The sequence below is a fragment of the Aspergillus eucalypticola genome (assembly GCF_003184535.1).
Source record: "Aspergillus eucalypticola CBS 122712 chromosome Unknown BO83scaffold_7, whole genome shotgun sequence".
In the NCBI taxonomy this organism is placed as follows: Eukaryota; Fungi; Ascomycota; class Eurotiomycetes; order Eurotiales; family Aspergillaceae; genus Aspergillus; species Aspergillus eucalypticola.
This window is the reverse complement of record NW_020290281.1, coordinates 336,753-352,121: the sequence shown is the minus strand read 5'-3', so window position 1 is coordinate 352,121 and position 15,369 is coordinate 336,753. Positions and strand designations below refer to the sequence as shown.

General features: G+C 48.8%; 5 protein-coding genes across 5 annotated transcripts; 3 read left to right on the top strand and 2 right to left on the bottom strand.

The window, feature by feature from the left end:
- The first annotated feature begins 1,948 nt into the window (after positions 1-1,948).
- On the top strand, positions 1,949-3,968 carry BO83DRAFT_376700 (glycoside hydrolase family 76 protein). Its single transcript, XM_025530792.1, has 3 exons — positions 1,949-2,502; positions 2,575-3,024; positions 3,083-3,968. The coding sequence occupies exons 1-3, from the start codon at positions 2,299-2,301 to the stop codon at positions 3,659-3,661; spliced, it is 1,233 nt and encodes a 410-aa protein (XP_025390062.1). The 5' UTR covers positions 1,949-2,298; the 3' UTR covers positions 3,662-3,968.
- Positions 3,969-5,978: 2,010 nt separating this feature from the next.
- On the bottom strand, positions 5,979-7,135 carry BO83DRAFT_415611 (aromatic alcohol reductase). The gene is made up of 2 exons (XM_025534648.1): positions 7,061-7,135; positions 5,979-7,009 (listed from the first exon to the last, which is right to left on the bottom strand). The coding sequence occupies exons 1-2, from the start codon at positions 7,091-7,093 to the stop codon at positions 6,143-6,145; spliced, it is 900 nt and encodes a 299-aa protein (XP_025390061.1). The 5' UTR covers positions 7,094-7,135; the 3' UTR covers positions 5,979-6,142.
- A 293-nt stretch (positions 7,136-7,428) lies between these two features.
- Positions 7,429-9,157, top strand: BO83DRAFT_334023 (uncharacterized protein). Its single transcript, XM_025528361.1, has 5 exons — positions 7,429-7,544; positions 7,601-8,215; positions 8,276-8,599; positions 8,669-8,985; positions 9,039-9,157. Exons 1-5 carry the CDS (start codon positions 7,438-7,440, stop codon positions 9,104-9,106), a joined length of 1,431 nt encoding a protein of 476 aa, XP_025390060.1. The 5' UTR covers positions 7,429-7,437; the 3' UTR covers positions 9,107-9,157.
- Positions 9,158-11,094: 1,937 nt separating this feature from the next.
- BO83DRAFT_415609 (uncharacterized protein) lies at positions 11,095-13,221 on the top strand. The gene is made up of 2 exons (XM_025534647.1): positions 11,095-12,113; positions 12,171-13,221. The coding sequence occupies exons 1-2, from the start codon at positions 11,424-11,426 to the stop codon at positions 13,125-13,127; spliced, it is 1,647 nt and encodes a 548-aa protein (XP_025390059.1). The 5' UTR covers positions 11,095-11,423; the 3' UTR covers positions 13,128-13,221.
- BO83DRAFT_222827 (vitamin H transporter) lies at positions 13,199-15,292 on the bottom strand. The gene is made up of 5 exons (XM_025526836.1): positions 14,791-15,292; positions 14,611-14,735; positions 14,040-14,562; positions 13,568-13,975; positions 13,199-13,495 (listed from the first exon to the last, which is right to left on the bottom strand). The coding sequence occupies exons 1-5, from the start codon at positions 15,016-15,018 to the stop codon at positions 13,271-13,273; spliced, it is 1,509 nt and encodes a 502-aa protein (XP_025390058.1). The 5' UTR covers positions 15,019-15,292; the 3' UTR covers positions 13,199-13,270.
- Between the last annotated feature and the right edge of the window lie 77 nt (positions 15,293-15,369).

Genomic DNA, 15,369 nt, shown 5'->3' with positions numbered 1-15,369 from the left:
TAATAGTTAGTAGTATATATTTTAGTTTCGTAGAGTAATTTAGTTACGTGAGGCAGCACTGCCCATTCCATACTATCGATATAAGTATTACAAGTTTACCAACTTGAAGGTGACAAAGGCAACAAAAAGTGTGACCTAAAGCACTGGCAATTAGTCTTGTCTTCTGTGCACCATATATAGTTAATGAGATCTTACGGATTTTTTACTTGATAGACAAGAAAATTAGTGCACTTATCACTACAAGATCAAATTAGATGTCAATACTGCAAATTTACAGTACTGAGCTGAGTGAGCAATGGCTGGTAAACATCAATCTCCAATTCTGCTGACGAGAACATGATCCTGCGATGTTCAATGTGGTGGAGACGATGACGGAGACGGGGAGGGCGGTTTGTTGATGATGAGAAGTAAGACAATGTCTCAGTTTCTTTTCCGTCGGCTTTTCACCTTGTATATTTGTGACTGCTTATCGTCGATCGGAAATGATATAAATGACTGCAGTGTGCTGTTTGACTAGATGGCATCTTCAATGACAATGGAGTACTACCCTTGTTGATAGTCACAAAGAGAGATTAACAAACCAGACAAACATTGATATCCTGTCACATGACGGACCGGAATCGGAGTGTCAAGGCTGACACACGCAGGTACTTCCGCAGTTAACTACGGCGCAGAAGTCTAGAACAGCTCATTGCCATCCTGCAGACATGGGGATATGTGCGAAGAACTCAGGTTCAGAAGATTGAGCGACGAACGAGGTCCCATAGTTTGTGTTGGGTGTTGGAGAACCAGGCACCGATGATCGAGAGCGATGGGAAAAACGCTCTGAATAGTATAAACACTTACAGCCCTTCGCAGCGATCGCAAGCTTCGACCCCCAAAGCAGGTGACGATCCTGATCAAAGAGCGCTGATGATGGCGCGTCCGAGCAGAGACAAACTCCCAATGGCATTCCGAGTGGTGCTTGTGATGTACCCGCCAGGGGGGGGGGGCGCTGACTGTTCCCCCCCCCGATCGGCTGATTGGGTTCTGCCAAGATCACAGGCTGCAATGACAGTTCAAACTGCGGAATGCCCGGCATTGCTTGGTGAAGATTAGCAGTGCTGGGCAAGAAAGCTTAGGATAGCAAGACATGCCTATCTTTGCGACCGGGCGCAAAGTTGCGAGACGGACTGATTGTGGCAGCCATTCATGGGGAAAGGGAAGTCAAAGAGGATCCATGGTACCCGCCGGGCCAGAACTCACTCAACTCAGCCTTTGTTCGGGATTAGTTATTGTTTGGCTTGATTTTCCAGGGGCAAAAAAAGGGAAAAGAACATCCAAAAGAAGAAATGGATGATCGGAATATGCCGTATTCGTATTGTGGCCTCAGGCTCACATTGATACTTATTATCAGAATTTCCAAAGCACTTCCATCCAGCCTCAACTTCTCTCCAGGGACCAAATAATTCAACTCCGATCATTATTGGGGGGGGGTGCGGTGGGGGAATTTCATCACCCTCTTTTAGCTCCTTTCTGAACCCCTTCTGACCCTGTCACACCATGACCCTTAGGGTCAAGAAGAAATGCGAGGGCGAGGACGCTGATTGCACGAGGAGCTGACGTGGACGGGGACCAACTCCACCAGTGCCGATGGTTGGCTTTTTTGGGCCCTTCTGCCCTTCTTTTTTCCCGCCGATTAAAAATAGGCCTGGCCCGGCGTCTACGCAGCTTGATTTCCCTCTTGCTTTTCTTGTCTTGCTGCAATGCCATCATCCCCATTTTTGACTTGACTGTCAACTGTCTCCATCCTATCACCCCCCTCTTCCCTTCCACTCTCGTTTACTCTCCGTTTCTGCTGGTCAGTGTCTTCCTTGACCGTGTCCCTCGCTTCTATACATTCGTTTCCTTCCCATCTCCTCCTCCTCCTCCCACCCCTTTTTCTCTTTTTCCCTCCCCGCTCCCTCCCGCCATGCGTCTCGTTCGAGATTGCCTGTATGGGGGGTTATTCCTAAACACGGCGCTTTTCTCTCAGCTCTCCCACGCCATTGATATCGATATCAGCAGTACCAGTATGCCTTCCCCCACTTCTAGATCTTTCTCTTATTATATCCTCTGCTGTCCCCGCCCGTCCCTTATCCCGTTCTCCTTCCCCTCTCCCACATTATTGGGAGCAGTTGCGTCACTAAATTTAGTCCTCCGTGTCTTCCCATTTCGACAACATACACCAATCATATGAATTGACAACTGACCACCATCATCATCATCGTCCGTATAGGTTCCATCAAGGATGCCGCCAGTAAGACCGCCTACGGGTCCATGACCTGGTATCATGGAAACGAAACCGGTCAGATTCCCGGTGCTTTCCCTAGCAAGTGGTGGGAAGGTAGTGCGCTCTTCACAAGTTTGCTTCTCTATTGGTATTACACCGGAGACAGTACCTACAACGACGAGGTCCGTCAGGGTATGCAATGGCAGGCGGGTGACTGCGATTACATGCCTGCCAACTACAGTAGTTACCTGGTAAGCGTCATGGCAATACCCGATCTTTCCCTGAACTTGAACAGTAGTCTGACTCTTCCCGCTGTCTATTAGGGTAACGACGATCAAATGTTCTGGGGTCTTGCCGCCATCACTGCTGCCGAGATCGAATTCGCCGACAGCTCCTCCGGATACTCCTGGCTCGCTTTGGCCCAGGGCGTTTACAACACCCAGGTCGATCGATGGGACGATTCGACATGTGGCGGTGGTCTGCGCTGGCAGATCTATCCTTATGAAGCCGGTTACGCCATGAAGAACTCCATCTCTAACGGAGGTCTGTTCCAACTCGCTGCCCGCCTGGCCCGCTACACCTCCAACGACACGTACGCCGACTGGGCAGAGAAGATCTTCGATTGGTGTGCTTCGACTCCGTTGCTAAACAACCAGACTTGGAACGTGGCCGACTCCACCGATGTCGACAATGACTGCTCGTCCCAAGGAAACAACCAGTGGTCTTACAATTATGGCGTCTTCTTGACGGGAGCCGCGTACATGTACAACTACGTAAGTGATTTCGGACCAGGTGTGGAGGAAGTAGGTGCTGATTTGATGCCATTCGCAGACCGGCAAGGCCAAATGGAAGAATGCGGCGGAGGGTCTCTTGAACGTGACGCTCGACACCTTCTTCCCGGCGAAGTATGGTGGTAACATCATGTCCGAAATTCTCTGCGAACCGACCGAAGTGTGCAATGACAACGAAATTCTGTTCAAGGGTCTCGTCACGGGATGGCTTGGGCTTGTGGCTCTGATTATGCCGTCGACGTCCAGCCTCATTCTGCCAAAACTGCAGGGGTCCGCCGAAGCTGCCGCAGCTTCCTGCAACGGAATGGGCAACAACACCTGTGGTGTGCGCTGGTATCCCAAGAAGTGGGATGGGTGGAACGGAATGGAGGAAGAGATCGCCGTCACCAACGTTCTGGCCTCCGCATTGTATAACACGAAGCAAACAGCCCCTGTGACCTCCAGTACCGGCGGCAACAGTACTAGTGATCCGAACGCGGGTACGGGTGACGACACCGGTGACAGCGACAGTACCGAATCGAAGATCACTACGGGCGACAAGGCGGGTGCCTCCATCCTGACCATTGCTTTTGTGGGCATGTGGGGAGGTATGATCGCTTGGATGGTCATTGGCGGTTGAAGTAAACCACCAACCTACCAAGTGTTGTGATTTGTCTGTCTATAGTGATTCGGTAAATATGGCGGGGCGATTTCCCCCTTTGTCCTCGCTATGTTCTTTTATTTGGGCGATTTCGGAAAGGCGCAATGTGTCTATAGGTCTACTACATTTTGTGAATGCCTTCTCTCATGCATGTATATAATCTAGATAAGTTGGTTTGGACTGGACTGGTTGGCCTGGGTACGTGTCAGGTTTCCTGTACTTGATATCATTCGTTCGTGTGATTTATTGTCTGAAAACATATACACTGATTATTGTTGATACAAAGATGTACCCCGAATCATCCGAAGACACATAAATCCCTCTTAAAAACCGACCTACATAGCATCTCGGAACAACCTGTTCTCTACTAACTACTAAGAGATGAAAACCCCGAGTAATGTTGCTCACTATATACCATCTATACGAACCCTAAAATTGGAGCAGCTACGCCTCAGTCTAACTAGAAAAGCAGACAAAGCAACCTAAGATGTAACAAACTATTTAAGCCCGAAGCCAAAAGGTAGAATTCTTGAAGGCATGTGATTTCACATCTGTGTTCAGTGGCAATCTATATACTAATAATCGTCTCGATGTCGAGTTAATACTCCTGCTACTAGTACTTCGCATTGAAATGCGTACTAAGTACCCACCATCTGATCCAGTACTTCATCCTTAATTTCGATACCTACACTAGTTAGTATCTTGCGAGAATAATATATCCACTTCGGTGGTATGGAGCCAACTTCAGAGGGTTTCCGACTACGCATCTCCTTGGGTGAGATGGTTGGGGGGTGGGTTTATGAGTTACTATTCCGTTCTCACTCTCGACTTACAATGGTTCCCTAAAGTTCCAAAGTAAGGGGTGACCGTTCATCTATTTTTGTCTAATTCAACATAAGAAAATTCTCCCCGACAGGGACACAAATGAATAACTACTCTCTAGACAGACAGCACAAAAGGCGATGATCACCGACGACCCTCCACCGTCTGATGAAACTCCCTCTTCACTGTAATAGCGTTTGGGATATTTGACTGTGGTCATTACAAAAAAATGAGCATAGATATTCTGTTCTGTTATACAGAGTATACAGGTAAAGATGGGCTTTTTATATCTTTTTTCAGTAATAAGACTATATACTAACATAGCTGTGTGGTAACCCTTGTTTCAAAATATATTATACCAATAAAAAAATTTCCGCGACATCCTTCTCATTTCAGTCAGGTAGAACCTGGACTTTGCCTGGGAATATCCTATAGAATAGCGGATATTACTCAAGAGATTGTATGGTTTCCAAGGCATCAAGAGAGTCCCAACTTGGGGTTGGAATTTCCTGGTCTGGAAAGTAAGTTGCAGTACATAGTCTCTGTTTCTTTCGGCTATTTACTACACACCCGGAAGGAGACAGAGCTGGTTTACACTGACATTCTGAATGTGGGACTGATTTTATGCCCTGTCACTAGGCAGACTTTACAGGAACTTCTCTATTTCCACAAAGAATTGAATATCATTCATGACAATCTCAAGTGCTCTGAAATGATCATCACACTTGACGGTGATGTGAAGATTGGTAACAGTCCTTCGTCTGATGGCATTACCTAATACTAACTATCATAGTTGGCCTTGAGAGGACTTCATTCTGGAGTCCTGGTCTTCTTGAAAAGAATAGGGATGTTCAGAACGTTTGCGAGATCGCGCGAGTACTTCATGAACGAGACGATAGCGTCTGTGGCCCAGTCCGATTACTTGCGTAGGGGCTTATCGGCGTTCTCCCCACTACAACGGCTGAAACCCTTCTTGATATATGGTATTTCTTTATGACTAGCAGATGAAAGTGGTTAATTGATTTTAGCACGCGTTCCTGTAGCTGAGCGCACCGTCATGGTGCTGAAGGCCTGTTTCGACTCCCAATTCAATTACGCAGCAGAAAAAGGCTCAATGACCTAGATAGGACTTGCGAATATTCTACAAAAATCAGGTATTATTTCCTGGATAATCTGGCACCCGGAGTAGCTTGAAGTAATTTCCTGTCCTGGGCCCACTCACCCAACCTATCTTACAGATGTAAATCAGGCAGACTCCTTGCCCCTGCAGTTCATGTCAGCTACTATAAAGCTCCAAGCACAGTTATCCCGGGTTCTATGGCCAGAACCACCTGCTCAGGGCACGGTTGAGGTGTACAGTATCATTTTCTACGAAGGCATGGCATGTCAAAGCGCAGAGTGATTCATATCACTTTTTATTGGCTGAAACTCTTCTCTGTGTTTATTTTGTGTCTAAAAATTTCTTACTCTAGCCCCGGACTTCATATCGTGCGTTGAATATTTCTATATACATATCTCCGATTATTGCATATATCACAAGAATATAATTGAAATGGCTCGATACGACAGTGCTTTCAAATGAAATGTGTTATTCAGCTTAGACCTTCGAATCTTTAGCTTTGTAAGGCACACTCCACTTTAGGCGAGCTTCTCGGCGATAAGCTTCTTCAGGTCTGCCGGTGCCAATTCTTTGATACCAAGCAACTCGTTATCCGTAACATCAAATGCGGCACCATAAGTATCACCGGCGAGAGCAGTACCTTTCATAAGTTTCATGAAGGTCGGCACACTGAAGTCACCGGCACCGAATTGTTCCAGACTCTCCTGCAAAAGCAGGCTTGATTGCTCTTTGCTAATGCTCCACTCGATATCAGGCCGAATCTCCTTTGCGAACCCAATCAGCTGGTTCTGAGTCAAAATTGCCTCTGATACATGCATGACTCTGTTCTCCGTGGCGTCAAAGTTTTGCAGGATTGCAGCTATAGCTCTTCCCACCGCGGGCAAGCTGGTAGAACTGATCCGATTGTCGCCTTCGTCGAGCATAATCACAGTGTGGTTCTGAAAGTCCAGCAAAGTTGGGGTGTTCAAAACGAGGTCCAAGAAGGCGCCGCATGCAAGGACTGTCCATGACAACTTTCCGGCTGCTGCGTTTTCCTGGAGATAATTCCGGATCTTAAACACGGAGCTATAAACTGGAAATTTTTCGACCTTTGGATTGGTGGTAACATTGCCAAATTCGGACGGAATGAAACGCTTCACTCCTGCGGCAATGGCGGCGTCGATAAGCACAGTTTGATTGTCGACTGCTGCACCACCCACAGTGGATACGACAGCGTCCACACCTTTAAGTGCAGTGGTTAACGACTCCACTGAATTGAAGTCAACCTCGAAGACGTTGATGTTCGAAGCATATGCTCCCGGCTTATTAGAACGAGAGAGAATCGAGACCCGAAAGCCTGCATTGACAAGTGCCTGGAACACGTGGGGTCCCAGGGTGCCAGATGCCTATCAAAACGTATCAGCCTCTGGCTCTTGTAGGTTCTTTGGAGCACTTACACCAGCGATAGCAACAGTTTCAATTTTAGGCATCGTGCTGAAAACCAATGTTATTTTGGGTGCGCTTCAAGGAATAGAAAATGAGTTACAGAGAGAATTCTATCGCGGGGCATAAGACCATTATATATTCATGTTCAGCCATAGTTCTTACAAAGCATTCGAATCACCTTGCGAAGGGTCCGCTATGAATCCGCACCTCAATCCACGAAAGTCCGCACTGTTCCCGCTCCAGCCCGACAAACTCCGCCGGAATGGCGACCGCAATTCTGGCTGACTAAACATTCAACACCGGGAAATTCCCGCCACAAATGCGGATTCACGTTACCCAATATCCCGCAATCCAACCCTTAAATTTAAAGCAGGACAAACTCGTCAGCATGAATGCTCGCCGTCGGGTGCACCTTGCCGGAAAGGCTTGCGCACGATGTAGATCGCAGAAGAGGCGATGCGACAGGGCTACTCCTCAATGCGGACTATGTCGGAGGTGAGTGCTTGCTTGAAATGGTATTTTGATGCTGAAATCACTAACACAGACTCTAGACTTCGTCAAGCCTGTCACTATGAAGGACAGGTGGTATCATCTCCAAGCTCGACACCATCGTCCCCCCTCGATGCAGAGCTCCACCTTGGAGTGTTGAATTCTGGCCATATCAAAGACGCTATTGCTACGAAACTCACATCAGCCCCGAGCGATATCTTTGCGACATACATCCAATCCATCCATCCTTGGTTCCCTATTATCGCACTAACATTACAGGATCAGCTCCCGAAATCCTGGAACGAAGCTTCCCTGGATTACACGCTCCTCGCCCTTTGTATTAGTTTGCTTTGCACCTCCCCGCCTCCCTCTTCAGGGGACGGGACTCTGTCTGGTCTACAGTCCACGTACCTACATATCAAGAGCTGGATCGCAGTGATCGAAGGACTCGGTATTACCTCGCTCAAGATCGTCCAAGCAAGGACACTGGTCACCCTACTTGAAGTTGCACATGGCTTCTACCCGGCAGCGTACATCTCTATTGGGACTACTGTCAGAGCTGCCGATGCACTTAAACTTCATGATTACTCACCTCCATCATCTTCACCGTCTACTAACGAAGAGTCAGCGAGGGAGGAGGCCGTACTAGTCGGGTGCGCAATCCGTATTTTGGACAGGTACGGGTCTCCATTCATCCCTTAAACCTATAACTCCCCTTGGTCCTGACAACACTATAGATATATAACAGTACAATCTGGACATCGTCCACTTCTTACTTGCTCTACCTTAAAGGGCATTTATGACCCCAAAAAAGTCCCCTGGCCCACCGGCATCGACAAAGACACGGGGCATCCTCTCTGGCAACTCTCCCGTCTGTTCGAGGCGTCCACACTTCTTGATAACATTCACAATGCGTTAAAAAACCCCACTTCAGAACGAACATTCAACACAGAAGAAATAAGTCTTTTGGTTGAGACATCATGTACCCTCCGCACGCTCTTAATCGAAGAGGTTGAAGATGCGGACCAGATATACTCCGGTGGGCTAGGACTTTGTCAGACGTTAGTTGAGCCGCGTTCTTCTTTTACAGATCTCCTTGAAATATTCGCATCGATACTGATGTTGCACAGTGGTATTTTGCTAGCCTATGAGAACGGTACCAAAGTCCAGATTACCGATGCACAAACTCTAACTTGCCAAACACTTGCCACATCATCTATAAATCCCCTTCTCGCCACCATAACTGACATGGTCCACCCCTTTGTTAGTGGTGCACAAGTCTTAGACTTGGATCGCTTTCCTCCCTTTATCACATTTCTTGTGTACAAAGCGGCACGCATAGTGACAGAGAGGATATGGATGGAAACCGACACCAATGAGGCCTTGAGAAAGTTACGAATCCTGAGAGGATTCTTACAAATGGTGAACGCAAGGTGGTTATGTTGCGGTACGTTGACCCAAGAGCGTCTAGGACTGGGTTGGCTAACTGTGCGTGAATAGAGTATTACCTTGGCCTTCTCAATGAGGATACGGCGCCGCGAATATTGAAATCCATCGAGGGCAGGTAACAATTTATCAGCTTAAGATTCCAGGAGATAGGCGCCGAAGCAGATTACATCTAATTGGATCATAAATAGGCCGAACAATCGAGTCAAAGTAAAATATGAAGTAACTGTAGTCGATGTCCTGATAGCGCGTAGTATACACTTATATGTCAGTGAAGCTATGGAGCCACGTAGATATGCGAAGATCGAGCCCAGGATTCCACAAGGTAGCGAAATGACGACGCCAAAAATTAGCAATGCCTTAGGAGAACCTATGTTAAGAAGGGAGTTATACAACCAAGGCCGAGGCAAGACGAGGCAATTACGACTAATATATACCGAGTGACGTAGAAAAGTGCGGTGTAAGGTATGATGATTGGACGAGCATACATCCAAAAATATATCCTTAGCGTCAAAATAAGTTGAACAGTGGGGCATGTCCAAAAAGATAAACAAGCGCTTTTACACAAGCCTGAAGAAACGTAATTCACGAACTAGAACCCGATCATCGACAATCTGACGGTTCTCGCGATACAGGGCTTCAGTGATGAAGAATAATAGCCAAAGCGGCCGCGGTCAAGATTATAGGTGCAGGCTTATAACTGGGATGTGAATACTCGTGGTGGGTGTGCAGAGGTCGATTGCGATAATTTCTCTAATAGCAGCCTTGGGATTGACTGTGCTCAAACTACGGCCCGCTCGCTGTAGATTTCTGGCTGGATCACATGAAACTTCGCGAGAATCCCCACTATGATGAACCTTTGTAATTGAATTGGCATTACTGGTCGCTCTGCAGGGGTTCAAAGTGCACCATAAGGGGTCGAATGTAAATGGATGGCCCCTAACGTCCACCGTCCCGAAAGAGCTCGTTCCAAGGTCCGGCATGGACGGCAAACAAGGGTCCAGCGCGGCACGGGCAGCCTTACCCGTGGCCTTCTTGGAGGACCCCAGGACGGGGGCACAAGGATTGAAGGTAGTCATCTGCATGAAAGCGGTCCTCTGACGGACCACGAACTTTCACAAAAAGCCGTAAACCTGTGCATAGCACCATGCAGACGATAGGAACGGTGTATCCAGCTATCACCACGGGTACCCTCGAGGCAGTCTCTTGCGAGCTCATAATGGTAGCCTACATGCTCTGAAACACACCATGTGCCTCGAGCCTTTGGTCCCTCTGAGGTTCCTGCAGGCCCCGATCGGTTTATAGGGCTCTAGATCTCATGATGCAGGCCTGCTAAATACTTCCTCTATGCTACAGGGGTAATCGGCACCAGCTGGGATTGAAATCCTGCCATGAACTAATGGAAAACTTCATGGTCTGGACCTGGATCGAATGCAGCAGGATTAGTCGCGCAATTTTCTTTTCCTGAGGCGGGAGGAGAGTATTCGCACACATGGTGGGGATTCGAGGATATTGCCATACCAGTAGTTTGAGACAGCTCAGTCAAATGGCTGCATCGAACCATCTCACAAAGTGAACCTAGATTTGGTGGATAACTGTATCATCTAGCGCTCGGTCCAGGATGGTCTCCAAGTGGAGTCCGATCCTCCGATGAAAAGCCTAGGAACGCGCTATTTTGGCTGAAAGGCGTCAGTAATCGGATTACCGCCGATGGTAAGACCCGATGACAGTGGTTCGAGGCGATTGGACATGCAATCACACCGTTAGTTTCAGCTTGCTATCCCACTAAATGATGAGGGGGGGAAATCCAGCGACTGTTGGCTGACGGACCGTTCCTACCGTCTTCAGGGTACGGGGAAACCTCATTAGTGTCCGCCTCGGACGCGATTAGCGTTCCGATGGCGGATGGAGCTTCATCCATTCGCCAATCCCATCCAGCCCTCGATATTAACCGCATGTTAGGCTTTCAGCTCGCCCGTGGCCACCCCGAGGTAGGATGGCCGTGTGTCTGGCCGTCCACAATAGCCTTCCCCCTCCGTAAGCCTGTTTAGCCCGCTCGGAGTCTCCCAAAGGTCTGTTCCCCATCTTATCCTTTCCACAAGGGAAATAACTGGATCTGGCGCTGAGTGTCATAGTAAAGATATGATTGACTGTCGACATGTTCATCTCGTGGTCGTTGAACCCTGGCCCTCCAACTTCCCCCGACTCAGATTCGCCGCCTCCGATGACATCCCAGCCCAGAATCCGGTCCCGCAGCGGTTGTCTTACATGTCGTCGGAGACGGGTCAAATGCGACGGTGCGTGTTGTCCATTGCCTGTCCCATTCCTAGGTTGATAGGAGCCTCGTGCTCCAAATGACTCGATTCGGTGTTCTACACGGCAAATTTAATCGACAACGAAGCTCATTCTCCGGTACGTACAGAAGCTCATCCAGTATGTATGCGCTGCCAACGGTCGAAGAATCAATGCAACTACGGGGTCCGCCTTCAATGGGAGGATGATATGCGGGCCGCGGGGAAATGCCATGGACGAACCGGGATCGTAGCCAGAAGGGGTTCGCTTCGATGCAAAGAAACTGAAGAGGACGATCAACTTCCGTCTTCGAAGCGGATCGAACGCAAAGATCAACTTGGTAGCGACGGGGAATCCGCATTGATCCTCACTCCACCCTCTTCGCACAGCCCACTGCGGGCCGCGACGTCAAAAAGCGTTTCTTTTTTGACCCGAGACACATATCAGAGTCAGTATCATCACTGGAGAGAAAGCAAGGTTCAGTCATCAAATACCAATTTCCGAACCTTGCCTTGGACGCTTGGTGTACCCGATGTTGATGATGTGTGCTTGTCTTTTTACGAGTCGATGATGTGCCCTGCTGCCGTTACTATCGACAACGAGGAAACCAATCCTCTTCGCAATACAGTAATGCGCATGGTATTTCGGTCTGAATTGGCATATTATTCTGTTCTCATGACCAGCGCGCAGTACCTGAGATCAATCGATAGTCGCTTTGAACTATTTGAAATGCAGGTCCGGCAAAGGGTACTCAAAGGCTTGCGTCAAGCGTTAGCGGAAAGTTGTTTTGAATTTGAAGACGTGCTGCTGCCGACTATATTTCTCTGCTCGTCGGCTGTATGTAATCTCCTCGTTCTTGGTATTTTCATGAGTGTCAGTATTGACTCGCCGCAGATATCCCACAGCTGTGACGCCTCTTGGGTTCGCCACCTGACATGTTTCCAGATGGTCATCAAGCAGAGGATTCGCCGCCACACAAAAACATATGTGCCGCAACTATTCATGAGTTACTTCTCGGCGCACCTGGTGCTGGCAAAGTCCCTTTTCCCAATTGACAAGGTACTACCTGCTGTAGAAGTGCGGAACGATCCCTCGTCACCCGTAGAAGAAGGGACCTGCTGGACATCTTCAGAGTCACTGTCCAAGGCCATGAAGTCGGATACGCTTCGCGAAATTGACGTGTGGAATGGCATGAGTAACCGCATGCTCCTGCTTATTAATGATATATTGAGCCTCAAGGATGATGTGCAGGTCATGTATGGAGAAGGGTTCGATGTCGAAGAGAGACGAAGCGCCATCGAGGCCAAAATTATCACTTTACAAAGGAATCTCCAGGACACAACACATTTGCTTCCTGAATCACTGCGACGATGTCAGGATTCCGCCGAGGTTGTCCATAGGCGTCGTCTTCTTGAGTACACTGGCGAATCCTATCGTCTTGCTGCGTGCCTGCTTCTCTCAGAAGCGTCCACGCCAGCTTTCCTCGGCTACACCAGTGAACACAGTCTGGGGTTGGATGCAACGCGGAAGCAGCGCCATGTTGACTATATCCTATCTCTGGTAGAATCAATAGTCTCATCGCTGGATCACCTCCCAATCTCCTGGCCTTTATGGCCACTCTTCCTTGCCTCGTGCTGCAGTACGACCGAATCTGAGAAAGCACGGGCCTTGGCACAATTCCAGGCAGCTCAGGCAAAAGCCCCGTATGAGAACACGGTACGGGCACAGACAGTTGTTGAATTACTGTGGCAGCGACGTGAGCTTTATGTGGCAGGGGAGAGAACACGAACCGGTCGGTTTGAGTGGGAGTTGGTGATGGAATTCCTGGGGTGGCAGACGAGCTTCGCCTGAGGATTCTTCGTCACCTGATTCGCGTGCACATGATTTCCAGCTGTATACCCCAGGCATCGTTTCCATAGTTAAGCAGTATCAATTTTCTTCACTTTTTCAACCCTACTGCACACTTATTCTCCTGCACCTGCTTCTATCCTATTCTACAAACAGTACCGATAATTTTCGTTCTGCCAATCTGTAATATCGCCTGACTCGTTGTGGCCCGAATACGCCTGGACAGCATCCTCCATCTCTGGTGACTCGGGCTCAATGGTCCGGCCCTGCTTGTGATTCCTTCGCTCATTCTCCCACACCATGTATACTCGCAGAGCAATGACATCCGCAACAGCAATGCAGAAGCAGGCCAGAATAGCGGCGAACGCAGTCTACACGTACCGTCAGTCCTCACTAACAGCAGACAAAGGACGACTGAGTGAAATAGAAGAGAGGGCTCTTACCAAGTACTTTGGCGCTTCGTTGGTCTTGAATAACTGTGGGCCGGCAATATTTCCCACGCAGTACCCAATGAAAAGTATAGCTGTCACGGTACTTTTCTTGGTGAATCCGGCAAAGTTGCTTGAGACCAGACTAAGGCTAAGGGGCCATCCGGCACCAAAGACACTGACGAGCCAGACCCCTACCAACCGACCCCATTTCTTCTCGGTAGGGAGCTGCCGCATGAGGAGAATACCGATGAGGCTGACCAGAAGTGTGATAATCATCCAGTAGCAGCGGAGACCACGGAAGCGATTGCACGTGAATGCACTAACAAGCAGAAAGACGAGAGCCACAGCAGCCATGGGGATGCTGTACAGGAGAGTGTTGAAGGTATCGAAGCCGAAAGACTCTATGACCAGGCTAGAGAACTGCCTACTTGTTTAGTGCATGTTTCTTTCGTTCATATGGTTCAGATGGCTTGAGAGAACTCACGTTTGTTATGCCTCCATTTGGTAGGGAGACCATGAAATTGTAGACGAACAAGAACCATGTTTTCGGGTCAAGCCATGCTTCAATAAACTGATCTTTCTTCCATTCGCGGCTCTGGTAGCTCTTCTGACATGCTTGCGCGCGAAGGTAGGCGGGCTCGCGCTGATTCGGTTGGAGGAACTTGGCGTTACGTGGGGAGTCGGGCAGGACGAAGAACAGGAATATCGACCATACCAGGGTGATCAGTCCGAAAATGATGAAGAGCCATTGCCACGGCCCCAATCTGTCTTCAATGTGACCGATGGCGTAGGCGAGAACGCCTCCGAAGATTGCAGCAACGCCGTTGCCTGCGAACCAGATGCAGCTGCGCAGAGCATGCTCTGATGGCGTATACCACATACTCACGACCAAGGTGAACCCGGGGCTTATGGCGCTTTCAAAGACTCCCAAAAGTACACGTAGGACGGTCATCCCTGCAAAATTGGAAGCTGCTGCGTGGCATGTCAAGACGATAGCCCATAGAATCCTGGCCCGTTAGTATATCGTTATATGGGTTGGAAGGGTACTAGCGTACATCATAGTAGATAGGTATTTGCCGAGTGGAAATTTTACAAAACCCAGGGATACAGGGTACGATGCGACTAGGTAACCGAAATAAAAGGCACTCGAGGTCCATGAGTAAAGAGCTGTGGTCATGTGCTGATATAATGTTAGGTTAAGCTGAAGCTGAGGAGCACACGGGATCGGAGCATACCGTGCCACTCAGAAGGCCCAGGATCGATGCATACGACAAGGTGGTCTTGTCGAGATATTGCAGCAAGTATGAAATAAACATCAATGGAAGAAGGCAAAGATCAATGCGGCGAATGATGGCCTTCTCCTCCGTTTCTGAAAGATGTTGGATAGTCTCATTGGGGCCCTTAGCAAAGCTCTTCTCGTCCTCCGTTGGAGGAGAGGAGTTGGTACTGTCCGAGGCGGACATGTCGGATGGTTGTGCTGAATGGTGCTGAATGGTGCTGAATAGACAGAATCCTTGCTAGGACGACGCAAGTAGCAAAGGAAGGACAGTGAAGCTCTTTAACCTCCGTTCAGGACAATATATTATCATATGCAGTACGGTCTCGACCCGGGATTAATTGACGGTACCATCTGGCGCTGCGCCGTTAGGGCTATTGGCGTGACGCCGCTGCCGAGGCTTGGGCCCGCCGATGTGTTCCATTCCGACTAGCGGCATGCTTAGGCTCACGCCGGTTTATTACGGTCATGGCTTGTATGCTCAACTAAGCCAGAATAGGCACGGAACATCCTCGCTTCGACCTACTGATCTGGTAGA

Bases quoted from the DNA above. Each gene is read 5' to 3' on its own strand.
- BO83DRAFT_415609 (XM_025534647.1), top strand. From the start codon at position 11,424: ATGCGCTGCCAACGGTCGAAGAATCAATGCAACTACGGGGTCCGCCTT. The intron at 12,114-12,170 runs GTATGTAATCTC...GACTCGCCGCAG, and splicing joins TATTTCTCTGCTCGTCGGCT to ATATCCCACAGCTGTGACGC.
- BO83DRAFT_222827 (XM_025526836.1), bottom strand. From the start codon at position 15,018: ATGTCCGCCTCGGACAGTACCAACTCCTCTCCTCCAACGGAGGACGAG. The intron at 14,563-14,610 runs GTACGCTAGTAC...CTAACGGGCCAG, and splicing joins AAATACCTATCTACTATGAT to GATTCTATGGGCTATCGTCT. The intron at 13,496-13,567 runs GTAAGAGCCCTC...CGGTACGTGTAG, and splicing joins ACGAAGCGCCAAAGTACTTG to ACTGCGTTCGCCGCTATTCT.
- BO83DRAFT_415611 (XM_025534648.1), bottom strand. From the start codon at position 7,093: ATGCCTAAAATTGAAACTGTTGCTATCGCTGGT. The intron at 7,010-7,060 runs GTAAGTGCTCCA...ACGTTTTGATAG, and splicing joins AAACTGTTGCTATCGCTGGT to GCATCTGGCACCCTGGGACC.
- BO83DRAFT_334023 (XM_025528361.1), top strand. From the start codon at position 7,438: ATGAATGCTCGCCGTCGGGTGCACCTTGCCGGAAAGGCTTGCGCACGA. The intron at 7,545-7,600 runs GTGAGTGCTTGC...CACAGACTCTAG, and splicing joins CAATGCGGACTATGTCGGAG to ACTTCGTCAAGCCTGTCACT. The intron at 8,986-9,038 runs GTACGTTGACCC...GTGCGTGAATAG, and splicing joins CGCAAGGTGGTTATGTTGCG to AGTATTACCTTGGCCTTCTC.
- BO83DRAFT_376700 (XM_025530792.1), top strand. From the start codon at position 2,299: ATGACCTGGTATCATGGAAACGAAACCGGTCAGATTCCCGGTGCTTTC. The intron at 2,503-2,574 runs GTAAGCGTCATG...GCTGTCTATTAG, and splicing joins CCAACTACAGTAGTTACCTG to GGTAACGACGATCAAATGTT. The intron at 3,025-3,082 runs GTAAGTGATTTC...TGCCATTCGCAG, and splicing joins CCGCGTACATGTACAACTAC to ACCGGCAAGGCCAAATGGAA.